Here is a 26,447-nt window from a genome sequence, read left to right on the forward strand (position 1 = left end):
GAATACATATTTCAAATAGAAACATAGAAATGACAGCAGAAGAAGACCAATCGGTCCATCCAGTCTGCCCAGCAAGCTTCACACTTCTTTTTTTTCTCCTACTTATCTGTTACTCTTGGCTCTTAGTAACCTTAGGTTCTATTTCCCTTTCACCCCCACTATTAATGTAGAGAGCAGTGATGGAGCTGCTTCTAAGTGAAATATTAAGTTTGATTAGTTGGGTAAGCGGCAGCATGGCTCTCTGCCGTTGAAGCAGGGAGCTATGCTGGATGTGTGTGAAGTATCAGTCTTTCTCCCTTGCCGTTGAAGCAGGGAGCTATGCTGGATATGCATTGAAAGTGAAGTATGCCTTGAAAGTCACATTAACTATCATCAAATATTGAAAAGCCTAATAATTGGTAATACCTTTATCCCATGAACCCATCCCTGGTTTTTTTTTTCTTTTTTTAATTGGGAGATGGTAGCCCTCCATCCTTCTGCTCCGTGAAGGTGGAACACCAACCACTGGCATCACACTCCGTGAATGCCTCTGTGGCTACTGCCGCTCCATGCAGTGTTTTGCTGCCCGCTCTTTATACGCGTCCTCTAGACCTGATGGACCCACAGTGTTTATCCCATGCCCCTTTGAAGTGCTTCACAGTTTTGGACTTCACCACTTCCTCTGGAAGGGCATTCCAGGCATCCACCACTCTCTCCGTGAAGAAATACTTCCGGACATTGGTTCTTAGTCTTCCTCCTTGGAGCCTCAGCTCGTGACCTCTGATTATGCTGATTTTTTTCTGATGGCAATAAATTCATTAACAATTTATTCAAATGTTAATGAATAAATTATCCAAAATAATACATTTTAAAAAATCCAATTAAAAAATGTTCTAATGTTCCAAAAAAACAATAAAATATTTCAAAGCAGCAAAAAAACAAAAAATATAAAAATTACACAATAATTAAAACAAATAGGGATTTAACAAATCTCCTGCTGTCTATACCTTTTGATTTCCAGTCATTCTGAGATTTTTGTGATTTTGGGGTGATAGGGCTGCACAAACTTTTATCAACACACACATACATATTCTTTCCCATAGTCCCTGGAAGGATTCCAAAGTTTTTGTACTGCGCACATACTGTAAAGTATGCCAAAAAAGTGTGGGTGGTGATCTCAATGTTAAGAGTTCAGGATTTTCAGAACCACATGCAATGACCCCATCTTCAACTGTGGCAACCTAGGCAAGTGTGAAATCCAGGATTCAAAAAGCAGCACTATGCTGCAATTATTTCTCGGTCCATTACTCTGAGCCTAAACTTGTAACCCTCTTCAGATTTGCATTACAAGTTTATAAAAGCACCCTACTCTTCCCACATCCCCCTTCTTCCTCCCCTGTAAGATTGAGGAATGCTAAAGGAATTCTGAGAGGCAACAAAAAGAAAAAAAATTAAGTAAATTCAACCTGAAATACCTGTTGTGCCACACTGCACTATCCGTCTGACTTTCTTAAAAGGGCAATGCCAAGCACCCAGCCATGACTGCTGCTAGGAGACACCATAAGGTCCCAAAGCCTGCGAGATGATCCCAGCCTGAGACCTGGGCCCACACGCAGCATCAATTCCTGCTGAGAACAGGGGCGGTAGAACTGTGAGAAGCGATCATGAGAGCAGGGGGAGGGTAAGGGGCAGCTTCCTGATGCAGCAGAGGAACAAAGGGATGAGGCTTGAGCTCACGAGGCTCCTTCACCTAACACCAAATACCAAGTCAAATGATTCACTTGGAGTCCCTCTTGCCAGAGCCATAAGGCAAATCAGGTCCGCCCTGGTGCGCAGGAACATTGCTAGGTGTAGGGAGGAGGATAAAAGGGAATATTTCTTTACAGAAAGGCCGGGACAAATATACTTTCAGAATTCGAGATCTGTCTGGGAGCCGCGGTCGTTCTCTGTTTCTGTGAGGTCTGCAGGCCTCGACTGGCGCTGGATGTTGTTGGCATCAGGGGTGAATGAGCCCTGCCCTCCCTCCATGCCACGGGGCGAGCGGGCTGTGGTGGCCATTAGTGGGCTCCAGGCGTGACTGCGGGATGGGGAGCTAAGCTTCTCCCCCGCCGCGCTCGCCCCGTTTAAGCGGGGGGCGGAGCCTCTGCCTGCTCCTGGTTCTCCTCCAGCGCCGGGAAGCTCCGCCCAGCCGGATCCCGGGACAGAAGAGCTCCGGCGCCTCGCAGGTCCCAGCGCCTCCTCTGCCTCCCCCCCACCCCGGCTCGATGGACTTTGACGGGCGAGTGCTGCCTCGGGTAGGGGGCTTCGGCCGCTTTTCGCGGCTCCTGGCCGCCGCTCTCTGGTTGCCCAACGTGGCGCTGGCTCTGGGCTTCTTCTCGGAGCTGCTGTATACGGAGGTGCCGGAGCACCACTGCCGGCCCGACCCGGCACTGCTTCCCGAGCCCCTCCGCAACCTGTCGGGCCCGCAGCTGCTGGAGGCCGCACTGCCCCCCCTGCCCCCGCCCGCCGCCGGCTGGAGCCGCTGCCAACTCTACCGCTACCCGCAGCCCGGAGAGGGACGGAGCAACCAGACCGAACCCGAGCCATGCACTCGCGGCTGGGAGTACGGGCCAAGTGCGGGGCTACAGCGCAACATTATCAGCCAGGTGAGGGGAGGAGAAAGTGCTATCATCGATCAAATAAGGGGAGCGGGCAGGAGAAAGTGGCAGCATCAGCCAGGGGAGGGGGCAGGAGAACGTGGCATCATCAGCCGGGGGGCAGGAGAAAGTGCCATCATCAACCAGGGGGAGGGGGCAGGAGAAAGTGGCAGCATCAGCCAGGGGAGGGGGCAGGAGAACGTGGCATCATCAGCCGGGGGGCAGGAGAAAGTGCCATCATCAACCAGGGGAGGGGGCAGGAGAACGTGGCATCATCAGCTGGGGGGGGGGGCAGGAGAAAGTGACATCATCAACCAGGGGGAGGGGACAGGAGAAAGTGGCAGCAGTGGCCGGGGAGGGGTTAGGAGAAAGTGGCATCAGTGGCTGGGGGGGGGGCAGGAGAAAGCGGCATCAGCGGCCGGGGGGGGGGGGGGGGAGCAGGGTGATATCAGCCAGGTGAGGATGGCAATGGGATGGATGGAAGGAAGAGTAATATCCTCTAGGTGTGATGGTAGAGGGGCAGCTGCAGCAGCTCTGGTGAGGAGGCAGAATGGATGGGCAGGCAGGTCTGGTACCTGTCTGCCCATAGTAATATGGTGCCAGGGGTGGTGGGGACTGGATCTCCAGTCAGACTAGTAATAGTGGTTTACATTCAAACCACTGGGAAGCAGGGAACGGATTGGGTTCCTGCATACTGGGGTAGTGGGTTGAGTTTGGCTTATTTGGGCGGGCACAGTAGTGCAAGTGACACTTGCCTGCTGTAGCTGCTGCCGCTGCATCCCACTCGCCCGTCCCTATTTTTACTTGTTGTGTTTGGGTATGGCTTGTATTGTTGCAGCGGGGGGGGGGGGGGAGGGGCAGGTAGCCCGAGCCAACTGGGGTTCTGCCTGGTGTTGAACGTCTGGCTGACTTGATGATGGTCATGTCAGGGATTCCTGGGAGAATAACTGGGTGCAGTTGTTCCATGCACGGCTCCTTTCTGGGTGGTAGCGGGGGTCGTAGATATGTTTATTGTTAACGATATTAATCTTCAGGCTGGGTAGCCTGGTGGTGTCCATCTTGCTGGTCGGTGGCAGATGGATGCTGTGGGTTGATTGTTATTTCACTGCTGGCTCGAGCTCCTGGTAGTTACTGGTAATAAAGCTGCGGCCTGTTTGACCCCACTCAGTTGTAGGTATGTTTTTGTGAAGGGATGGGCTTGGGAGAAGCATAAGTCCTGGCTAACCATATTAAGGTGGCTGCAGCAGCTCAGTTAAGGAGGCAGAGGGGCAGCTGCAGCAGCTCAGGTGAGAGTAGAGGAGGAGCAGCAGCTCAGGTGAGGTGGCAGAGGGGCAGCTGCAGCAGCTCTGGTGAGGTGGCAGAGGGGCAGCTGCAGCAGCTCTGGTGCGAGTAGAGGATCAGCAGCTCAGGTGAGGTGGCAGAGGGGCAGCTGCAGCAGCTCAGGTGAGGTGACAGAGGGGCAGCTGCAGCAGCTCAGGTGAGAGTAGAGGAGCAGCAGCTCAGGTGAGGTGGCAGAGGAGCAGCTGCAGCAGCTCAGGTGAGGTGGCAGAGGGGCAGCTGCAGCAGCTCAGGTGCGAGTAGAGGATCAGCAGCTCAGGTGAGGTGGCAGAGGGGCAGCTGCAGCAGCTCAGGTGAGAGTAGAGGAGCAGCAGCAGCTCAGGTGAGGTGGCAGAGGGGCAGCTGCAGCAGCTCAGGTGAGGTGGCAGAGGGGCAGCTGCAGCAGCTCAGGTGAGAGTAGAGGAGCAGCAGCTCAGGTGAGGTGGCAGAGGGGCAGCTGCAGCAGCTCTGGTGCGAGTAGAGGATCAGCAGCTCAGGTGAGGTGGCAGAGGGGCAGCTGCAGCAGCTCAGGTGCGAGTAGAGGATCAGCAGCTCAGGTGAGGTGGCAGAGGGGCAGCTGCAGCAGCTCTGGTGCGAGTAGAGGATCAGCAGCTCAGGTGAGGTGGCAGAGGGGCAGCTGCAGCAGCTCAGGTGCGAGTAGAGGATCAGCAGCTCAGGTGAGGTGGCAGAGGGGCAGCTGCAGCAGCTCAGGTGCGAGTAGAGGATCAGCAGCTCAGGTGAGGTGGCAGAGGGGCAGCTGCAGCAGCTCTGGTGCGAGTAGAGGATCAGCAGCTCAGGTGAGGTGGCAGAGGGGCAGCTGCAGCAGCTCAGGTGCGAGTAGAGGATCAGCAGCTCAGGTGAGGTGGCAGAGGGGCAGCTGCAGCAGCTCAGGTGAGAGTAGAGGAGCAGCAGCAGCTCAGGTGAGGTGGCAGAGGGGCAGCTGCAGCAGCTCAGGTGAGAGTAGAGGAGCAGCAGCTCAGGTGAGGTGGCAGAGGGGCAGCTGCAGCAGCTCAGGTGCGAGTAGAGGATCAGCAGCTCAGGTGAGGTGGCAGAGGGGCAGCTGCAGCAGCTCAGGTGCGAGTAGAGGATCAGCAGCTCAGGTGAGGTGGCAGAGGGGCAGCTGCAGCAGCTCAGGTGAGGTGACAGAGGGGCAGCTGCAGCAGCACAGGTGAGAGTAGAGGAGCAGCAGCTCAGGTGAGGTGGCAGAGGAGCAGCTGCAGCAGCTCAGGTGAGGTGGCAGAGGGGCAGCTGCAGCAGCTCAGGTGAGGTGACAGAGGGGCAGCTGCAGCAGCTCAGGTGAGAGTAGAGGAGCAGCAGCTCAGGTGAGGTGGCAGAGGAGCAGCTGCAGCAGCTCAGGTGAGGTGGCAGAGGGGCAGCTGCAGCAGCTCAGGTGCGAGTAGAGGATCAGCAGCTCAGGTGAGGTGGCAGAGGGGCAGCTGCAGCAGCTCAGGTGAGAGTAGAGGAGCAGCAGCAGCTCAGGTGAGGTGGCAGAGGGGCAGCTGCAGCAGCTCAGGTGAGGTGGCAGAGGGGCAGCTGCAGCAGCTCAGGTGAGAGTAGAGGAGCAGCAGCTCAGGTGAGGTGGCAGAGGGGCAGCTGCAGCAGCTCTGGTGCGAGTAGAGGATCAGCAGCTCAGGTGAGGTGGCAGAGGGGCAGCTGCAGCAGCTCTGGTGCGAGTAGAGGATCAGCAGCTCAGGTGAGGTGGCAGAGGGGCAGCTGCAGCAGCTCAGGTGCGAGTAGAGGATCAGCAGCTCAGGTGAGGTGGCAGAGGGGCAGCTGCAGCAGCTCTGGTGCGAGTAGGAGGAGCAGCAGCTCAGGTGAGGGGGCAGAGGGGCAGCTGCAGCAGCTCAGGTGCGAGTAGAGGATCAGCAGCTCAGGTGAGGTGGCAGAGGGGCAGCTGCAGCAGCTCAGGTGAGAGTAGAGGAGCAGCAGCAGCTCAGGTGAGGTGGCAGAGGGGCAGCTGCAGCAGCTCAGGTGAGAGTAGAGGAGCAGCAGCTCAGGTGAGGTGGCAGAGGGGCAGCTGCAGCAGCTCAGGTGCGAGGAGAGGATCAAGCAGCTCAGGTGAGGTGGCAGAGGGGCAGCTTGCAGCAGCTCAGGTGCGAGTAGAGGATCAGCAGCTCAGGTGAGGTGGCAGAGGGGCAGCTGCAGCAGCTCAGGTGAGGTGACAGAGGGGCAGCTGCAGCAGCACAGGTGAGAGTAGAGGAGCAGCAGCTCAGGTGAGGTGGCAGAGGAGCAGCTGCAGCAGCTCAGGTGAGGTGGCAGAGGGGCAGCTGCAGCAGCTCAGGTGAGGTGACAGAGGGGCAGCTGCAGCAGCTCAGGTGAGAGTAGAGGAGCAGCAGCTCAGGTGAGGTGGCAGAGGAGCAGCTGCAGCAGCTCAGGTGAGGTGGCAGAGGGGCAGCTGCAGCAGCTCAGGTGCGAGTAGAGGATCAGCAGCTCAGGTGAGGTGGCAGAGGGGCAGCTGCAGCAGCTCAGGTGAGAGTAGAGGAGCAGCAGCAGCTCAGGTGAGGTGGCAGAGGGGCAGCTGCAGCAGCTCAGGTGAGGTGGCAGAGGGGCAGCTGCAGCAGCTCAGGTGAGAGTAGAGGAGCAGCAGCTCAGGTGAGGTGGCAGAGGGGCAGCTGCAGCAGCTCTGGTGCGAGTAGAGGATCAGCAGCTCAGGTGAGGTGGCAGAGGGGCAGCTGCAGCAGCTCAGGTGCGAGTAGAGGATCAGCAGCTCAGGTGAGGTGGCAGAGGGGCAGCTGCAGCAGCTCTGGTGCGAGTAGAGGATCAGCAGCTCAGGTGAGGTGGCAGAGGGGCAGCTGCAGCAGCTCAGGTGCGAGTAGAGGATCAGCAGCTCAGGTGAGGTGGCAGAGGGGCAGCTGCAGCAGCTCAGGTGCGAGTAGAGGATCAGCAGCTCAGGTGAGGTGGCAGAGGGGCAGCTGCAGCAGCTCTGGTGCGAGTAGAGGATCAGCAGCTCAGGTGAGGTGGCAGAGGGGCAGCTGCAGCAGCTCAGGTGAGAGTAGAGGAGCAGCAGCAGCTCAGGTGAGGTGGCAGAGGGGCAGCTGCAGCAGCTCAGGTGAGAGTAGAGGAGCAGCAGCTCAGGTGAGGTGGCAGAGGGGCAGCTGCAGCAGCTCAGGTGCGAGTAGAGGATCAGCAGCTCAGGTGAGGTGGCAGAGGGGCAGCTGCAGCAGCTCAGGTGCGAGTAGAGGATCAGCAGCTCAGGTGAGTGGCAGAGGGGCAGCTGCAGCAGCTCAGGTGAGGTGACAGAGGGGCAGCTGCAGCAGCACAGGTGAGAGTAGAGGAGCAGCAGCTCAGGTGAGGTGGCAGAGAGGAGCAGCTGCAGCAGCTCAGGTGAGGTGGCAGAGGGGCAGCTGCAGCAGCTCAGGTGAGGGGACAGAGGGGCAGCTGCAGCAGCTCAGGTGAGAGTAGAGGAGCAGCAGCTCAGGTGAGGTGGCAGAGGAGCAGCTGCAGCAGCTCAGGTGAGGGTGGCAGAGGGGGCAGCTGCAGCAGCTCAGGTGCGAGTAGAGGATCAGCAGCTCAGGTGAGGTGGCAGAGGGGCAGCTGCAGCAGCTCAGGTGAGAGTAGAGGAGCAGCAGCAGCTCAGGTGAGGTGGCAGAGGGGCAGCTGCAGCAGCTCAGGTGAGGTGGCAGAGGAGCAGCTGCAGCAGCTCAGGTGAGGTGGCAGAGGGGCAGCTGCAGCAGCTCAGCTGCGAGTAGAGGATCAGCAGCTCAGGTGAGGTGGTAGAGGGGCAGCTGCAGCAGCTCAGGTGAGAGTAGAGGAGCAGCAGCAGCTCAGGTGAGGTGGCAGAGGGGCAGCTGCAGCAGCTCAGGTGAGTGACAGAGGGCAGCTGCAGCAGCTCAGGTGAGAGTAGAGGAGCAGCAGCTCAGGTGAGGTGGCAAGAGGAGCAGCTGCAGCAGCTCAGGTGAGGTGGCAGAGGGCAGCTGCAGCAGCTCAGTGCGAGTAGAGGATCAGCAGCTCCAGGTGAGGGTGGCAGAGGGGCAGCTGCAGCAGCTCAGGTGAGAGTAGAGGAGCAGCAGCAGCTCAGGTGAGGTGGCAGAGGGGCAGCTGCAGCAGCTCAGGTGAGGTGGCAGAGGGGCAGCTGCAGCAGCTCAGGTGCGAGTAGAGGATCAGCAGCTCAGGTGAGGTGACAGAGGGGCAGCTCAGGTGAGGTGACAGAGGGGCAGCTGCAGCACCTCGGGTAAAGGTTTTCACAGGCCTGTCTCTTTGTCCTTTAGCTGTGACTGAGGAGGATTTTGGGGGCTGGCACTCGGCAGCGGTGACATGGTCAGGGCAGTATTGGTAGCTGCTAGCTGGAGAAGGGAGCTGAGAGGATGCCCCTGATCCCACTGTTGTTAGGATTGTGTGGAGCTGCATTTACCCTTTGGTTTTGCAGTCTTCTCTTCCTAAGTCCCATTGAAACCTTCCTTTGCCTGGGCCAGGTGTATCAGCCGTTCCCTTCTGCAAGCATCGCTTAATGAGTGAATGTCGGCAGGGTACTTCTTCCAGTGTAGCAGGAGGGGTTAGTTAGGGCTAATCTTATTCCTCATTCTCCGTCCCATCTTCACTTAGCACTGCTGGTGGTCGCGTCTGGTTTTCAGCAGCAGTCTTTCCATTTTGATTTTTTGCTAGCTTCCGAGGAGGGGTGGGTTGGGGGGGCTGGAAGTTGAGGTTTATATCAGTCTTTATCGCAGTTGTATACACATCAGGATTCCAGACTCTTCCAGTCTTTGGTCCATTATTCTGAACAAGATTTAATTTAACTCTAATTAAATAGGGGTCAAAATTTTCCCCCTCTCCCAGCTGCTATCCAGGTGTGTATTGGGGGGCACGATGTCAGCGGCTGGGCCCCCACTCACTTGAGAGGGATGGGAGAGCTAAGCAGAGTTCAAGTGCTGGGTATCTCCACTTCTCCCTTGAGGGGGGTGGGTGGGGGTCAAGGTGTTTTACCCGCTCATGTTTTGGGGGAAGACGAGCCAAGGACTGGGAGTCGATCCCTTCTCATGTGGCAGAGGAGGGAGGTCGGGTGTAGAGTCTCCTGGGGGGGGGAGCGGAGCATGTCGGTCTCCTTTCTTATTTGGGGAGGGTCAGGCACTGGTTCTCATCCCCTGTCACTTTGCGGAGAAGGAAGGTCAAGGGCCATTTCCTCCTTCTCTCAGTTGCTGATCAGTTCCTGTCCTGTTCCCTTACTGCATTCTCCACTCAGAGCCAGCTCTTCCATTGAGCAGACTTGGCAATTGCCTGGAGTGCAGCAGTTTTGTGGGTGGCACCAGTGGCTTCTATGCATAGACCCCCCCTCCCTCTCCCCCTCTCCCCCCTCTACTTTCAGCAGCCCTCTCTTTCCTGATGCAGTCTCATCCCTTCCAGGCAGCTGCAGTGAACAGGATGGGAGGCGGGAGGCTTGAAGTGAACAGAGCAGGGCAAACATGGAAGAGCCACTCTGCTCCCTAATCCAGTGCCTCCCTTCCTGTCCAGCAAGGAACAGGAGGGGAGGGGAGGAAGCCAGAGTGGACGAGAGTTCAGGTTTTTGCCCGTATATTTTTTGTATATTGCTAATTTCTGTGTAGTTCAGTTTATCCAGTTTTGCCAATAGGAGATGTATTGCTACTAATTTTGGATTTTTAGCCTGCTGAGGGCAGCATCCAGCATTTTTTAGAATTCAGGTACAATAAGTTCCTTCCTCAAAGATCTTAACAATCTAACAGGCCAATGCAGTAATCTCAGCGTTAAGAAACCAGCACGGCTTTCAGTGCACATATTTTCTTTTTTTTTTACTCCCAGTGCAGTAAACTGATGCCATGCAAATGCATCGGGAGGTTAAAAGCGTGCATTACCTGTAAAACGTGTGTTTGCTATAGGCAGAACATACATTTTAACTCAGGAAAGTGGGGGAAGGCGTCCCTGGCAGATTGCAGCAACTGCCACCACTTGTCTGGATAACTCGGGATTTATCTGGCTGGCTGCTGTGGTAAGCCACTAATTAGCCAGATACATATTTATCCCGCTAACTAGTGATGAACTGCGCCAGATAAGTACTGACTTTTCTACCTAAGAGGCAGCTGCCGCCCGCTTACCCAGATAAGTCAGTACTTCTCCAGCAAAGTGTTCCAGATTTTTATTTTTTTTTCACTTTTTTAAAGGTTTAAAGTGCCAGTGCAGTAGAGCTGAGTTGAGTTGGCCAAATGCAGTCTCTCTGTATTGGGGAGAACTGCTTAATGTCCTAATTTGCACAGGATTTTCATGTGAGGAAGCTAAGCAGTACTCTCGTTGAGGAACGCACGTTTTCTGGGCGCAAAGCTCCTTGCTTCATCGGCCACAAGCTTTGCGCACAGAAAATGCACTTTCAAATGCAGTTAGGAAGGTGCGTTCGGCTGAACTTGCCTTTTAGCATCGGCCAGTAAGTGGATACCTGAGACAGAATGACTTGTCCAAGGTCACAAGGAGTGTGGCTGGGATTTAAGTTTCAGGGCATGTTTTATGAGTGTATTTTGTTATCCGAACTGAACAGATACACAAATGTGAGCCCCGGTTTAATCACTCGGCCTCTCCTTTTTCCTGCTGGGAAGAGTAGTAATGCTGTTCTAAGGCCTGGTGGAATAGTTGGGGTGATGCATTTTGCGAGGACGTGTTGTTGCTGTTTGAGTTCTGGGAGGTAGTGCTGTTTTGTTGGCTCTTCCATTAGAACAATCCTTTAAAGGCACATTATTGGACACATGGCATACTTTCCCTTTGAACCGTGCGTAGTTTTCGGTGCTTTTAAGGTGGGCAGGTAAATCAGAATTTATGCTCATTTAATGGATTTTGAAAATGTTCTCCCTATGTCTGTTTTTTTTTTTTGTTTTTACGGGATTGTTCTGGGAGGGGCAGGAGTCGTCATGATTGTTTAATTATCACAGTCTCAAGTGAGGCTGGTGGCCTAGAGGCCTCTAGGTTAGTTGGTGGGTCAGTATTGGGCGCAGCGCTGAAGGTTCACCTAGAGTGCAAAATACCCTTGCAGTCGGCGCCAGATTTAAGCAGAGGCAACACAGGCAAGCGCCAATTGTGCCAAAAGCTGCTGCTTTTTTTTTTATTTTGGGGGGGGGGGGGGGGGAAACCTTCCCATTTCTAATCCTCTGCCTATGGGCACCATAATCTGAAATCCTGGCCCTGCTTGCAGCAGCTCTGTTTCCGGATCGGCCACAGAATCCTCTCCGTGACCTTCAGGGCAGGCTTTACCGAGGCTGGCGTGAGCCCCTGGAGAGAGCCTTCTAAGGGATGGGCACAGCTTCCTGCCCCCAGGCTGTCTGACTGCTTTGGTGCTCCTCACTCACAGCTGACCGGGGTTGGGATTATTACAAAACTTGGCAAGAAGGCATAGAAGGGGTGCCTGGCTTTTGGCCTGCTGGTGGAGGGGGTGGGGATTTGGGGTATGATGGGGACAGATGCAGAGGGTAAAGGGTTGAAGAATCGGGCTTAAAACGTGGTGAGGGGTGGTTGCTGGTATTGGGTGACCTGGAGGAGGAATCTCATGTGGGAAGACTGGGAGAGCCATTTAGATCTTTATCTGCCCTCATGTACTGTGTTACTGTCTGCTGGCACAGCTGAGGGTGCGGGGACTCTCTCTTCCTCCAGTGCCTGCTCCCTCACACCCAGAGACCAAGTGCGGAAGCTGAAAGGCAGCTTGCCCAGGTCTCTACAGAGTGTGCAGCACTGCAGGGAAGAGCTGCACCCCTGGGCTCTAACGCAGGAAGCGTGGGCGTGATGGGCAGCGTCGCCTGTTTTGACAGCTTCTTCAGACTGAGCCTGAATGTCGCCTTCTCTGCACCTGCTCGGCCGTTTGGGGGTTTAAGGTTCCTCCCCTATTCTGCAGCTGATGGGTGAGCAGACGCTATAAAGGGTGCGTGAGGTGTGGTGGGGGGAGGGCGGGGCTTGTATGCCAGGACTTCAGAACCTGCGGACACCTTGCCACCCCCTGTGACATTCTCCCCCCTCATCTCTTTCCTTGGCAGTGGGACCTGGTGTGCCAGGATCGCTGGAGGATCCCTCTGGAGAAGGTCAGCTACATGATTGGCTGGCTAGGCGGCTCCATCGTCTCTGGCTGTGCCTGCGACAGGTAAACCCCCTCATCCTGCAGGAGTGTCTCACCCCATCTCCGCTGATAGCTGATGCTTCTCCCCTCCTCCCCGTCCAGTGTGCCTGCGTGCTGAAGCCCTCTGCTTGGTGTGCTGGCTGAGCACAGGGTCCCTTCTCGGACTCCGGCAATCTCCCTGGGAGCGATGCTGCATTTTTAAAGAGGGCCGTGCAGGCCACCTCTCTCTCTCTGCGTTTAGTTGGCATGCGATTCTGCCGCAGACTTTGCCAGTTGCCATGACATAGTGGCAAAGCAGGGCTTGCAGCCGCTCCCTCCTGCCCTTGCGGGTGCAGGCCCCCTACCTCTCCCCCTTGACTGTGCTCTTTCCTCCTCCCTCTGTGCGCCACACTTCACCATCTGACCTCCCCCCCCCCATTCCCTCTTTCTCCAGATGCCTTTAGAGCACACCTTGCCTGGCACGCCACGAGAGAAGGGGCACCCTGGGCGCCTGGCGCCTGCTGGACTGAAGCTGCCTCTAGCCCACCCCCTGCCATGTGCTCGGCTGGCTGCACCTGGCAGAGGAAGCTGGCATGCTCTTGAGCGCCACTCCTCCTGCCAGCCAGTGATAGGCCCAGAGAAGCACTGGGGGCAGTGGTTACCGGGAAAGGAGGAGAAGGTTGCAAATACCAGGACTTGGGAGGAGACCTAACACGTTTTTTGACTTTTACCTTTTTTTTTTTTTTTTTTTACATTTGACATTTAGGGATGGTGGGGTAGGAGGAGGGAGACTTCTAGGAGTGGTGGATAACGGAGAGACTTATCTGGCACGATGAAGGGGCAGGGATAGGTAGACTTGTATGAGGGGATGGGAGTGGTGGGGCTCGGGGAGCAGAAGGCCTACATGAGGTGGTGGTGGGGGAACAGGGAAAGGGACTCACATCATATGGAGTGGTGGTGGCCTGGAGGGGGAGACTATAGAGGTGTGGAGGGGGCATGGAGAGAGACTGGGGTGGTGGAAGGAACAGGGAGAGGCAGGACCTACATGGAGCAGTGACCTGAGGGATAGGGAGAGGATTAGAGGACTTGGGGTGGGGAGAGAAGAGGATGCAGGATGGGGGAAGGGAGAAGGAGAGGGCGCCCTGGATCAGCTGGGGCAGGGAATGCTGCAGAGGCAGCACTCACAGCCCTAAGGGGAGGGACTCGCAGCCAGCGGTCACGATTGCAGGATTCTGGAAGGAACGCGGGTAGGTGGCCCCCAGGCGAGGACCAGATGGGAGGGGAAAGTGCCCAGATAGCTGTGAATGAAGGCTCATGGCCCAGATCCCAGTCCTGGTTCTGACTGAGCAGAAGGAAACTGTTGGGTCAGAAGGAGAGAAACAGCAGTGCCTTGATACTTTGCAAGATTAAAAAAATTGCCCATGCTTTGGGCAGTAAAAGCTTCCCTAGGCTGCCCCGGTCTGCATGGCTGTAAGCCCCCTGATGCTCTGCTTTTCTCCCCTAGGTTCGGCCGTCGTGCTACCTTCATCTTCTCCCTCCTGCTGGCCATCCTTCTGGGTGTGGGAGTGGCGGTCTCGCTGGACTACGTCATGTTTCTGCTGATGAGGATGTTCTATGGCGCTGCCCTGGCAGGGTCCTTCCTGTCCCTCTACATCGCCCGTGAGTGCCACGTTCACCGCTGGTGCCGGGAGCTCTGGATCCTGCAGGGCTTCCAAGCTGAATTCTTTCCTGAAACCAATGAGCAACAGCAGCCGGCGGTTTGACCGTATTTTACATAATCGCCCCGTGCTGTCTGCCGACAGGGAGCCATGGTTACAGGAGGTCTGCTCTGCTACCACAGAGGTTACCAAATAGTTGACCTCTGGTGATCTTTGTCCCTCACCATGACCATGCTGTCCCCATTCTTGACTTCTGTCAGGGTGCTGGCCTCCACCACACGCGGTGAAGAAATATTTCCTTTCTTCCAGTTTGATGGCCAATCTCTTTATCTATGGAAAACCTTGCCTTCTGGAAGCGACTAGAAATTCGAGTGCTTCCATCCTACCCCCACCCTTGCTTTCCTGTCCTTGTAGGGTTCATTTGAACAGCGCTTCCATCCTCTCGGTGGCCTGCACTGAACTCGCTACTCCAGATGGGGGGTCACCAATGGCCAATACAAGGGCAGTGTTGCCTCCTTTTTTCCTGTTGGTGATACCTCTTTCTGTGCACCCAAGTGTGCTGCTGGCGTTCCCTGCTGCTTTCGCACACCGACCCAGCTCTCTTCAGGCCGTCTGAGATGATTAATTTCCAAGTTGACGCACTATGTAGGGTGCAAGGCGCCTCTGAGCACGCAGAGATGAATTCCTCAGCATTGCATAAGCGAGCACTTGCCTCCTAAGACGCATGTTGCACAAGACATAACACCTTTCACTTGGGTACTTTATAAAACGCAACAAGTGGGAGAGGCGATTCCTCTGCCTGCCACAGTGCGATTCGCCCTTTCCCAGTACTGGCACTGGGCATATTTACTGCCAAGCCTTCCTGAGACGGGAGCACTGAGGTGCCAGGAGACGTGAGAACGTGCCAGCACACCCCTTCATTCCCCATGTGCCCTGATCTGCAGTGATGCGGATCTAGGGGTTGGGTCTGTGCCCGAGTGCTTGCATCTCGCTGCTTCACCCTAGAGAGCTGAAGTGTTTCTGGGTTGGAATGCCCCAGTGTTTGCTTAGTGACACTTAATATTAGTTTTGGCAAAGGCATTCCTGTAGTCCTTTTGTGAACAGTTGGGGTGGCTGGCAGCGCAGCTCTGCAGGGCTCACGTGGCCCCTGGAGATCCGTGGGCTGCACAAAGGAACCTCAGGCTCATCTCTTCTCTCCCCGCAGGGCTGGAAATCTGCGACCCTGCACATAGGCTGATGGTCACCATGCTTGCAGGCTTCCTCTGGGTAGCAGGAGAGCTGCTGCTGCCAGGACTGGCCGTGCTGTGTAAGGACTGGCGTGTCCTGCAGGGTGTGATCGCTGCCTCATTAGCCCTGCTGCTTGTGTACTGGGGGTAAGTATCCCAAGCCCACATCTGCTGCCCTCCCTCTGTCTCTTGGGGAGCTTACATCTAACCCTCTTCTGGAGGAACACCTAACCGGTTGGGTTTTCAGGATATCCGTAATGAATATGCATGAGAGACATTTTGCATGCACTGGAGACCTAGGATCTGCAAATCTCTCTCATGCATATTCATTTTGGCAATCCTGAAAAGCTGACTGGCCTCAGGAAAGGGTTGGGAACCACTTCTTTTATATTCATTGAGCAAGTATCATATATAATTCAGTCTGGTTTTCCTTTCTCAGTACAGACGTCTCTCTGACCTTATGGCAGCCCTAGTACCTGTGGGAGCAGGGCTGCTTCAGTATTATAGGCTGGGAATGGTTTGATCTTCTTGTGCTCCCAAGTAATGGACCAGAGCATCATTTTCTTTATTTCTTTATTTGCTTTTTTTTTATACCGAAATTCGTGGGTACATCATGCCAGTTTACAATATAACTGAAGGAGGAAAATACAAAAAACCAGGGAGGGGAGAGGGGAGCAGCTGGGAAGAGAGAAGGAGCGAGCAAAGAGAGGGAAAAAACAGGAAAAAAGAGAGGGTATAGGAACAGTACCTGATGGGAAACAACCAAAGAACATAATATGTAACATTGCAAATTATATACTCAAAAAAGGCACTATATATAAAATCGTATACACTATATACATGGGAAGTGGTTCTCTGAAGATGTCACCCAGAGCTGTGACTCTGGCTCCAGACACCACCTAGATAGAAGCAGAGAAGCTGCCTCAGGACTTTAAGATAATATTGAAAGTAACATCTTCCTTTTTTAGGCTATTCACCTTGTTCTCCAAGCTCCCCCTTGCTAAGCACAGCGTGGTCCAGATGTGGCTGAAGATAGCCCTTACTGGACTGATGGGTAGTCATTGTGCAGGTGTCAGGAGCTGTGAGAAGAGTAATCAGGAGTGCTCCAGGGCCTTCTTCACGGGATGATCTCTCAGCATTTCTGAACATGATACTTCATCTCTTATGACTTGTGATTCAGGCAAGCCTCACAGGACAACGTTCTTATAAGGTCTCCTGGTCTGAGAGCATCAACCTGGTGCAGCAGGAAATGATCCTGTGGCAAGGACCTGCTCTCCAGGTGGTGCATTGTCCTCTCACACCAAGGATGTCTCCTAGAGCTACTGCCCAGGAGGGAAGGGTTAGGTCGGCCATCATAGTTGGTGATTCGATTATTAAGAATGTAGATAGCTGGGTGGCTGGTGGGCATGAGGATCGCCTGGTAACATGCCTACCTGGTGAGAAGGTGGCAGACCTCACGCGTCACCTAGAAAGGATTTTAGACAGTGCTGGGGAGGAGCCGGCTGTCGTGGTACATGTGATATAGGAAAATGTGGGAGGGAGGTTCTGGAAGCCAAATTTAGGCTCTTAGGTAGAAAGCTTAAATCCAGAACCTGCAGGGTAGCATTCTCTGAAATGATCCCTGTTCCACGCGCAGGTCCCCAGAGGCAGGCAGAGCTCCGGAGTCTCAATGCGTGGATGAGACGATGGTGCAAGGAAGAGGGATTCAGTTTTGTAAGGAACTGGGGAACCTTTTGGGGAAGGGGGAGTCTCTTCCGAAGGGATGGGCTCCACCTTAACCAGGGTGGAACCAGACTGCTGGCGCTAACCTTTAAAAAGGAGCTAGAGCAGCTTTTAAACTAGAACAAAGGGGAAAGCCGACAGTCGCTCAGCAGCGCATGGTTCGGAGAGAGGTATCTTCAAAGGATACTAATGATGCATTAGAATTAGGGCATCCCGACAGTGAGGTTCCAATAATAAGAAAAGTAGTCCAAGTGCCTGTAACTAAAAACTCACCTGAGCTAAAAGAGTACAATTTATCCCTATCAATTAAAAAGCAGAATGAAAATACAAACAAAAAACAAACTTTGAAATGTTTGTATGCTAATGCCAGAAGTCTAAGAAGTAAGATGGGAGAATTAGAATGTATAGCAGTGAATGATGACATAGACTTAATTGGCATCTCAGAGACATGATGGAAAGAGGATAACCAGTGGGACAGTGCTATACCGGGGTACAAATTATATTGCAATGACATGGATGAGCAAATTAGATTGTACACTCCGCAGCGAAACTTAAGGTCTGCAAATAAAGGCTTGCTTTCAATTCCTTCAGTTACCTCTGCACAACTCACCCTTGTTAGAGAGAGCGATTTCACTTGCGGGACCTAAATTATGGGACGCTTTACCAGTAGAATTAAGATTACAGGCAGAACTCAAAACATTTAAAAAAGGTGCTTAAAACCTGGCTATTTGAGCAGGCTTACACGATAGGTAATGGTTAATTTTTTAGCTTCCAGATATCACATTTTTTACACATTATTTTATATTTCCATATTTTTATTGATTTATAAACTGTATGTGACTATGAAACTATGTATTATTTTTATTTTTTTCCATCTCTTATTACCTTGTTTTATGATTATATTTCATCTTATGTTTGTTTATATTTTTATTGGATGTTTTCCGTTTGTTTGTTTGAAATGTTTGTAAACCGTTGTGACAGCTAGTCTAAACGACGGTATACAAAAACCTAATAAATAAATAAACTGGGGAGGGGCGGGCGGGCTTTATGTCCAGGATGGCATAGAATCCAAAAGGATAAGGATCCTGCAAGAAACTAAATGCACAATTGAATCTGGGTACAAATACCATGTGTATCGCTCCATGGTGAGACCGCACCTTGAATACTGTGTACAATTCTGGTCGCTGCATCTCAAAAAAGATATAGTTGCGATGGAGAAGGTACAGAGAAGGGCAACCAAAATGATAAAGGGGATGGAACAGCTCCCCTGTAAGGAAAGGCTGAAGAGGTTAGGGCTGTTCAGCTTGGAGAAGAGACAGCTGAGGGGGGATATGATAGAGGTCTTTAAGATCATGAGAGGTCTTGAACGAGTAGATGTGAATCGGTTATTTACACTTTCGAATAATAGAAGGACTAGGGGGCATTCCACGAAGTTAGCAGGTAGCACATTTAAGACTAATCGGAGAAAATTCTTTTTCACTCAACGCACAATAAAGCTCTGGAATTTGTTGCCAGAGGATGTGGTTAGTGTAGCTGGGTTTAAAAAGGATTGGATAAGTTTCTGGAGGAGAAGTCCATTAAACTGCCATTAATCAATAGGGAATATATACTGATTGTTACTGGCATTAGTAGCATGGGATCTATTTATTTATTATTTTTATATACCGACATTTGATCTGAGGTATCACATCGGTTTACATTCAGGTACTGTAGGTAATTCTCTGTCCCCAGAGGGCTTACAATCTAAGTTTTTGTACCTGAGGCAATGGAGGGTAAAGTGACTTGCCCAAGGTCACAAGGAGCGACAGCAGGACTTGAATCCTGGTCTCCTGGTTCATATCCCACTGCTCTAACCACTAGGCTATTCCTCCTCCCTATTTAATGTTTGGAATCCTGCCAGGTTCTTATGGCCTGGATTGGCCATTGTTGGAAACAGGATGCTGGGCTTGATGGACCCTTGGTCTGACCCAGTATGGCGTGTTCTTAGGTTCTTATAAAGAAAAGAGCTCCCTCATAGCACTGAAATAATTCAGCTCAAGATGGAGTGACAGGCTGAGATCAGAGCCTCAAAGCTACACCAGGGCTTTATATTGCAGAGAACAGAGCTCCCTAATCACCTGTGCTACAGTGAGCCTTGCAGTGCAGCAAGGCAGATTAATGACAGAGCTCCTAATGCAAAGCAGACCATGGGAGAAATTGAGTTACCAAGGGCATGTGGTGTCCTCCTGACCCCAGAGATCAGTCCCCAGAGCACCCGCCCAAGTGAAGGTGACTCAGTCTGAGTACAAGCAGACTCTGCAGAAGAGCACAGGAGCCTGGCTGCAGTCTCATCCCCTGAACCCCACTCCCCATCATCATAGAGAAGCCCCTGGCACAGATGCCTGATTCCTATCCTGCTGTGATGTTACAGTGAGGAAAGTCCCCATGTCGGTGCACTGAACATCTGGGGGACAGCTGCCACAGGACAGCACATACTGGCTCCTGGAGATGACGTTCTACCATATTGCTTGTAATGTTCTACCTCTTTTTTTGTTCTCTGACCCTTCTGCCTCCATCACTTCCTCTCCAGCTGTCAGTCCCTCTTCCCGGAGTCGCCCCGTTGGCTGCTGGCCACACAACAGCTGGACCAGGGCAAGAAGGAGCTGCGACTGTTTGCAGAGGCTAACGGAGTGAATCTGGATAATGAGTTGTACAGTGAAGACAGTGTGTTTACAGGTGACCGAGAAACCCCAGGAGTGGTGAGGAGGTGGGGGAGGGGGCAGAGACAGGCACAGCAGGTACCACTGGTGTGTGCTGGGGATGGGTGGAGGTCAGGGACCCCAGGAACAGGACCCAGTGCAGTAGGTACTTGTGTGGGTGCCAGAGAGGAGGGAGGCAGGGGGCATAATTGGTGCTCGTGTATTTGCTGGAGAAGTGGGACACAGACGCCAGGAATAGGACATGGTATGGCTGGGGGGAAGGGAGAGCAGGAACCCCAGGCAGGGTACAGAAGATACTGGGGTGGGGGGGAGGGACATGGACACCAGGTGTAGGACATAGCGCCGCAGGTACTGATGTGAGTGCTGGGGAGGGCGCGCAGGACACTAGAATAGGACACAGAATATGATAATTCACACTGCTTCTTCCAGTACTTTAAGGTTGTGCTAGGCGTCATGATGGGGGTGAGGGGGGTAGATCCTGAGCTGAATGCATCTGACCTCATGGTACAGAATGTGATAACTTGACGTCCCATCCCCTTGAAAATGCCATTGTTTTGGTGTTTGCAGTGTTTCTCTGCTCTTTCTTTCCCCGCAGAGATAGACTCGCTGGCTGAGGGTCCTGTGCTGGCCAGATACCACTCAATCTGTGACATCTTCCGTACCCGTGTCATTTGGAAGAACAGCCTCATCCTGGGCTTCACTGCGTAAGTACATCCCTCCTCCTCACAATTTCCCGGTCGCATTTTGTCTGCTCTGCTGATCTCTTTTCTACCTCCTGTCCACAGGTTTATTGGCACAGGCATCCGGCACTGCTATCTCCAGAGCATGCTGGACTACGGCCCTCCCTTCTATTTTATGTACTTTCTGCTGGCAGCCACCGAGGCAGTCTCGTGTCTGTTCCTGTGTGTCACCGTCAACAGGTTTGGCCGGCGCGGCATCCTCCTTCTCTGTACCATCCTGACAGGAATCTCCTCCCTGCTGCTGCTGGCTCTGACAGAGTGTAAGCCTGGCATTACCTCCTCCTTCACAGGATGCCCCCTTCCCTGGCACTGATAGTGTGAGCATGGGGTTACCTTCCCCCCAGCCTTCTCACAGGATGCCCCCCTTCCCTGGCACTGATAGTGTGAGCATGGGGTTACCTTCCCCCAGCCTTCTCACAGGATGCCCCCCTTCCCTGGCACTGATAGTGTGAGCATGGGGTTACCTTCCCCCCAGCCTTCTCACAGGATGCCCCCCTTCCCTGGCACTGATAGAGTGTGAGCATGGGGTTACCTTCCCCCCAGCCTTCTCACAGGACGTCCCCCTTCCCTGGCACTGATAGTGTGAGCATGGGGTTACCTTCCCCCCAGCCTTCTCACAGGACGTCCCCCTTCCCTGGCACTGATAGTGTGAGCATGGGGTTACCTTCCCCCCAGCCTTCTCACAGGATGCCCCCCTTCCCTGGCACTGATAGTGTGAGCATGGGGTTACCTTCCCCCCAGCCTTCTCACAGGACGTCCCCCTTCCCTGGCACTGATAGTGTGAGCATGGGGTTACCTTCCCCCCAGCCTTCTCACAGGACGTCCCCCTTCCCTGGTACTGATAGTGTGAGCATGGGGTTACCTTCACCCCAGCCTTCTCACAGGATGCCCCCCTTCCCTGGCACTGATAGTGTGAGCATGGGGTTACCTTCCCCCCAGCCTTCTCACAGGACGTCCCCCTTCCCTGGCACTGATAGTGTGAGCATGGGGTTACCTTCCCCCCAGCCTTCTCACAGGACGCCCCCCTTCCCTGGCACTGATAGTGTGAGCATGGGGTTACCTTCCCCCCAGCCTTCTCACAGGATGCCCCCCTTCCCTGGCACTGATAGTGTGAGCATGGGGTTACCTTCCCCCCAGCCTTCTCACAGGATGCCCCCCTTCCCTGGCACTGATAGTGTGAGCATGGGGTTACCTTCCCCCCAGCCTTCTCACAGGACGTCCCCCTTCCCTGGCACTGATAGTGTGAGCATGGGGTTACCTTCCCCCCAGCCTTCTCACAGGACGTCCCCCTTCCCTGGCACTGATAGTGTGAGCATGGGGTTACCTTCCCCCCAGCCTTCTCACAGGACGTCCCCCTTCCCTGGCACTGATAGTGTGAGCATGGGGTTACCTTCCCCCCAGCCTTCTCACAGGACGTCCCCCTTCCCTGGCACTGATAGTGTGAGCATGGGGTTACCTTCCCCCCAGCCTTCTCACAGGACGTCCCCCTTCCCTGGCACTGATAGTGTGAGCATGGGGTTACCTTCCCCCCAGCCTTCTCACAGGATGCCCCCCTTCCCTGGCACTGATAGAGTGTGAGCATGGGGTTACCTTCCCCCTCTCAGAGGCCGCCCTCTCCCCTGCATTGGCAGGATTATTTCCTGATATTTTTACCTTTCCAGCAGTGATGTTATAAAAGTTCTCTTCTTCTCATGGAAATGACGTCCTTGTGCTTTGCTGACCCAGAATTGCAATTCTTCTGTTTCTGATGCTGTTCCTACCCTGGCACAAACTTCTGCCTTAGTGTTTGAGCCTTTTTTAAATGCCAGTTTCTCTCCTTCTCTTGCAGACCTTGTCGAAGGCATTGCACTGGCCATTTCCATTCTGGGCGCTCTGGCGTCACATGCTGTGGTTATGCTAAGCATCTTCTTTGCCAGTGAGGTACTTCCCACGGTGATCAGGTGAGGCTGCCCCTTCCTGTAACCCCCAGTACTGCCCTCCCACTCAGAGAATAGGGAAGAGCAAAGAGGTTAACTTTCCAATAATAGGCAGGCGGAATTATCGGCCTAAACTCCGGGTGGGTAGATGAGCTAAGGAGAAAATTACCCAGTTAATACGTGCAGGAAAAAAACAGCATTAGCTACATGAGGGAGATGCACAAAACTGGAGGGGGAATAATAAAGATAAAAGGAGCAAGTGCGTTTAGCGAGGATGATGACAAAGAAAAGGCAGAAATTGTAAACCAGTTATTTCACTGAATGCATCCAGAAGGGAAGATGAGGCGCCTACGCTAGGACAGAGGTGGAAGAGCTTGAAGTAGTTATGCAGCTGAGTGGCTAAGGCCCTGGTGGGATACCCTGGTACTAGCCTCACCCCAGCAGTTCTGTTCAGTTCGTCTTTGGAGATGGCACGTTCCAATGACTGAAAAAAAGATACGTCCCCTGCCACAGCTGCTCGGGGCCGGGCTGAGGCATGCAGGGTGCAGCTGCCATGAAGGGAGCCGGCAGGAAGGTTGCACTGAGTGTGGCTCCCCGTGGAAGCCGCACCGCCGTCTCCCTTCTCAGACAGGACAGTCAGACTGTACCACCGTCAGGGCATTGAGAGGATGGAAGCAGTACAGTGAAGGGCGAGGGGAGATATGATAGAAGCTTTCAAGTATTTGGTCACGATTTGATGCTGGAGTGAGGAAAGAGGAAAGATTTCTTTACTGAGAGGACGGATGCCTGGCGTGTTCACCAGCAGAGGGCGTAGTACCTGGCACTGAGACAGCGTGCAATGGGGTGAGGAAGGGGGGCCTCAGTGTTGGTTGAGAAGGGAGGCGCTGCGTGAGGTGGGGGGAGGGTATTGAGTTCCTGAATGTGCTTCGCCTCTAATGCTCCCCTGAATGAAAAGTTTATGCAGACTTCCCATGTCCCAGGAGACAGAAAAGTAACAGTCCTCACCGTGCTCCTACTTCTGAAAAAATATGCAGAAAAGCTGAGGAGAGACCCACAGGCACCGACTGAGAGAGAAATGAATCCCTCCCCGCGCAGAGGCTCAGATCCTCCTCCTGGGGCGACAGGTGCAGTGCACCCGGTCAGCTCCCCCTGATCTTGCCTCTGCATGCTGTTTGCTAGGGCCAGAGAAGCAGAGAGAGCCTGAAGGATGGAGACAGCGCAGCTTGTTCGATCAGAGATGCAGAGCAGTCACCGGTACTGGGAGGGAATCCGACTCGATCCATAATGACAGTCGGTACTGTGGTCACAGAGGGGTGGGTGCTAGAGGGATCCCTCTGATTATTAGCTGGGGATTGCCACTGTCTCAGCTCGGTGCCACAGTCCCAGTGAAGTAGAAAGCTTTCTGGATTTTGTGTTTCTACTTCTCCCGCCCCTGGAATTTCCGCTGGCGGCAGTTGCATTGTATTTCTCCCTCACAGGGAGGAAAATGCAGCCATGCAGATGTAACAGGTTTAGCCTTTTCATGTTTGTTCCACAACGCTGGTGACAGTGCGCTTATTACTTTTATTCTTCACCTGCAAATCAAAATAATGCGACAGCATAAAAAAAAAATCACTTTTACGGGAAATCTGCCTCCTCCAGTGCGGAGGGCAGAGTCTGCACCAGGAGCCCTGGTCGTTCCCCCTTGTAACAGGCTCCTTCTTCGGTCACAAACCCATCGGTGAGGGAGGGGATTAGCAGGAGGGAGAGAGTGCAGCCTGCCATGGGCATCGCAGACGTTAGATCCCTCTGTAGGGAGGAGAGAAGGCAGACAGGGGCTACAGCCATTCAGAGACCTCCAAGGATAAAGTGGGTACAAGAGGCAAATCTTCCATAAAGGTGGTGGAGGCATGGTGTGGCCTCCTCGGGGAAATAGTAGGAGAATGTGGGGGTCTGCAGCATTGCAAGAGGGAGGGGAGAGCAGAGCAGTTTCAAGCAAGCGTCCATCTGTCTCGTGCCTTTCCCTCTGCTGCAGGGGTTCGGGTGTGGGTCTGATCCTGGCTGCCAGCTTCCTGGGGAGGGCAGCCGCTCCTCTCATGGACCTGCACAACCAGAAGGGCTTCTTCCTGCACCACGTGATCTTCTCCTCCTTCGCCATCCTCTCTGTGCTCAGCATCATGCTTCTTCCGGAGAGCAAACGCAAGAGCCTGCCCGAGTCGCTGAGGGACGGCGAGAGCCTGCGGCGGCCGCCGCTCTTCCTCTCTCACGCCAAGGATGACCTGCCGCTGCTGTCCTCGGCCAGGACCCCACACGGCGACTACAACCCCGAGAACTACTCCCGCCTAGTGACAGCCACCAAGAAGATGCTGAGCCGAGACCCTGCTCCCTACCAAGCCGGCCGCCGGCTTTCAGGGCAGCTGCAGGGTGAGGACAACCAGGCCTTGACCCAAGACGCTTAGGGCCTGATTTACTAAGGCACTTTTTTTTTTCCCCATTTACTGTCTATGGGGACAAAAAAATAAAATAAAAGCTTAGCAAATCAGGCCTTAGCTGTCGCTTCAACATCTCTACTACAGCCTTATTTATAATGCAACGAGCACCTTTCTAAGATCTTACTACTGGCGCTGTTGATTGTCCAGGGGAGCAGGAGGTGCACCAGTACGCTGAGGACAGTACCTCGGTGCCTGTTGGGGGGAGAAGAGGTGCACTGATGGCTGATGCTAGTACCACGCTCTTCCTAGCTGCCAGGAGAGGGGGTGTTCAGGGCCACTCCATGCCTATCCGCAGAAAGGGTGTGTGCATAGCCCCATGCCGAGGTCAGTGCCAAATTCAATGCTTGGGGGGGGGGGGGGGAAGTACCACTGTGCCTCTTAGGATATAATACCACTGTGCCTATGTGTGGGGATAAGAGGGGAAATACAAACGCCCAGACTGGACAGTCTTTAGTGTGCTCTTTCTGCATGCAGCCGATAACTGGAGCTAGGCTCAGGTTAGAGAGGTAGAGGTTGCTCTAGGCTTATGTTCCCTCCCCCGCCGCTCATGTGCTCAGGGTGGGGGCCAGGGAGTTCTTTGACTCTGTGGTGTATTTACCTTCAGCCCCTGTGGAACGGACTTCCAGGCAAGTCTTGCTCCCGCCTCATTGGGCACTGTATATGAGCACGCTCTGATCCCTTCTGGCTGCCCTTTCGCAGCAGCTTAATTCTGATTATTCTGCTGGCCGCAAAGTTTCTCCTTTCCTTGGTACGGATGTACTAAACCTGTGTTCTTCCTAGCTCCGTACGAATGCTCGCCGAGAAGTTTAGGGTGGCTGGGTACTGCCCAGCTCCCTGAAGCCCTTGCAGCCAGTGGGCAAAGCTGGGCCCGAGCTGCTCCATCCAGGCCACACTCCCCTTCATGGAGGCTGTAGCACTCGTATTTTACAAGAGGAGGACCTTATTGTGAGAGAATGACACTTTTTTTCTCCTAGCACAGCCCCCATCTGCACCAGCACACCCAATAAAGTGGCTGGCTTAACCCTAGATAACCTGCATTTGTACTTCAGCTGGTGCGATGGAAACCTGTACTGAGCCTAGTCTATTGTGCATCAGTGCCTGGGTCCTGGATTCCCTGCTGGAAGGGCTGGCGCATGTTGGCAATAAACTTTAGTAAAGATAAATATTTTTAAAACCGTGTTCTGAGAGGAAGCAAACCCCAGGCCCCTCATGGCCCTCACCTCCCAGACAGATTGGGGTAGTGCTCTGGGGCTGGAATGCAGAATTCTGCATCCATTTGTTTCTAGAAATAGCTGTTCTCCACCTCACTCCCTTGTTGAGGGTAAAATCCGGTGCTAATGAAGTAATCACAGAACTGTACCCCACCACCTTCTGCTGCTAGCACTGTGGGAGTCTGCTCCTCCCCTCTTGTGCCAGGTAACACAGGATGGGTGCATTGGGGTAGCTATGGGCTTAGAGGGAGCAGGCAGGGGCTTGTCAAAAAGTGGGAGAAGAGCAAGGCTAGGGCTGGTTGCCGATTTCTGCAAACCAGGCTTAGCTGTGCTTCAGGAAGCAGATCCTGGCAAGGGGGAGAGGCCTTCTTGTCCAGTGCTGTGTTTTCCGCTTGAAAGATGAGAGAGTGTGGCGCAGCCAGGCTCCTGCCGTGCTGATTGCGCAAGGCACGGACATGCATCGTATGGGGCTGAGGACGAGCAGCTACTCTGCCAACCGTTTTATTTTGCTTTTATGTCCTTTATAATAACGGTCATTAAGTTCCCCTAGTTCTTATGTCCCTCTCTCTGTCACATCTACTAAAGGCTTTGGTCTCCTTACAACCCAGAGAGGGCAAGGTGACCCAGTTCAGAAAGGGAGACTTTAGGTCAGGCCTGGATTCTGGAAGCAGCCGCTCCTGCACCAGTGATCTGTAACCTATCCCTCCCGCCTGATGCCAGTGTTTAAAAAGTGCACCCGGGTGATCCAAGACGCTGTGGGCTGGTGAGCCTGACAGCCGAACCCAGAAAAAGAATAGAAGCCAGTCTTAAAAACAAAATCATGGCCCACCGCTCTAGATATGGCTTGATAGGGAG

At 53.7% G+C, this 26,447-nt stretch overlaps 1 protein-coding gene across 1 annotated transcript; it reads left to right on the forward strand.

Annotated features, from left to right (window-relative positions):
- The first annotated feature begins 2,086 nt into the window (after positions 1–2,086).
- On the forward strand, positions 2,087–25,425 carry SLC22A31 (solute carrier family 22 member 31). Its single transcript, XM_029608606.1, has 9 exons — positions 2,087–2,624; positions 11,891–11,994; positions 13,454–13,608; positions 14,812–14,980; positions 19,125–19,270; positions 19,850–19,958; positions 20,040–20,254; positions 21,823–21,934; positions 23,925–25,425. The coding sequence occupies exons 1-9, from the start codon at positions 2,244–2,246 to the stop codon at positions 24,346–24,348; spliced, it is 1,815 nt and encodes a 604-aa protein (XP_029464466.1). The 5' UTR covers positions 2,087–2,243; the 3' UTR covers positions 24,349–25,425.
- The last annotated feature ends 1,022 nt before the right edge of the window (positions 25,426–26,447 follow it).

The sequence above is a fragment of the Rhinatrema bivittatum genome, chromosome 7 (assembly GCF_901001135.1).
Source record: "Rhinatrema bivittatum chromosome 7, aRhiBiv1.1, whole genome shotgun sequence".
In the NCBI taxonomy this organism is placed as follows: Eukaryota; Metazoa; Chordata; class Amphibia; order Gymnophiona; family Rhinatrematidae; genus Rhinatrema; species Rhinatrema bivittatum.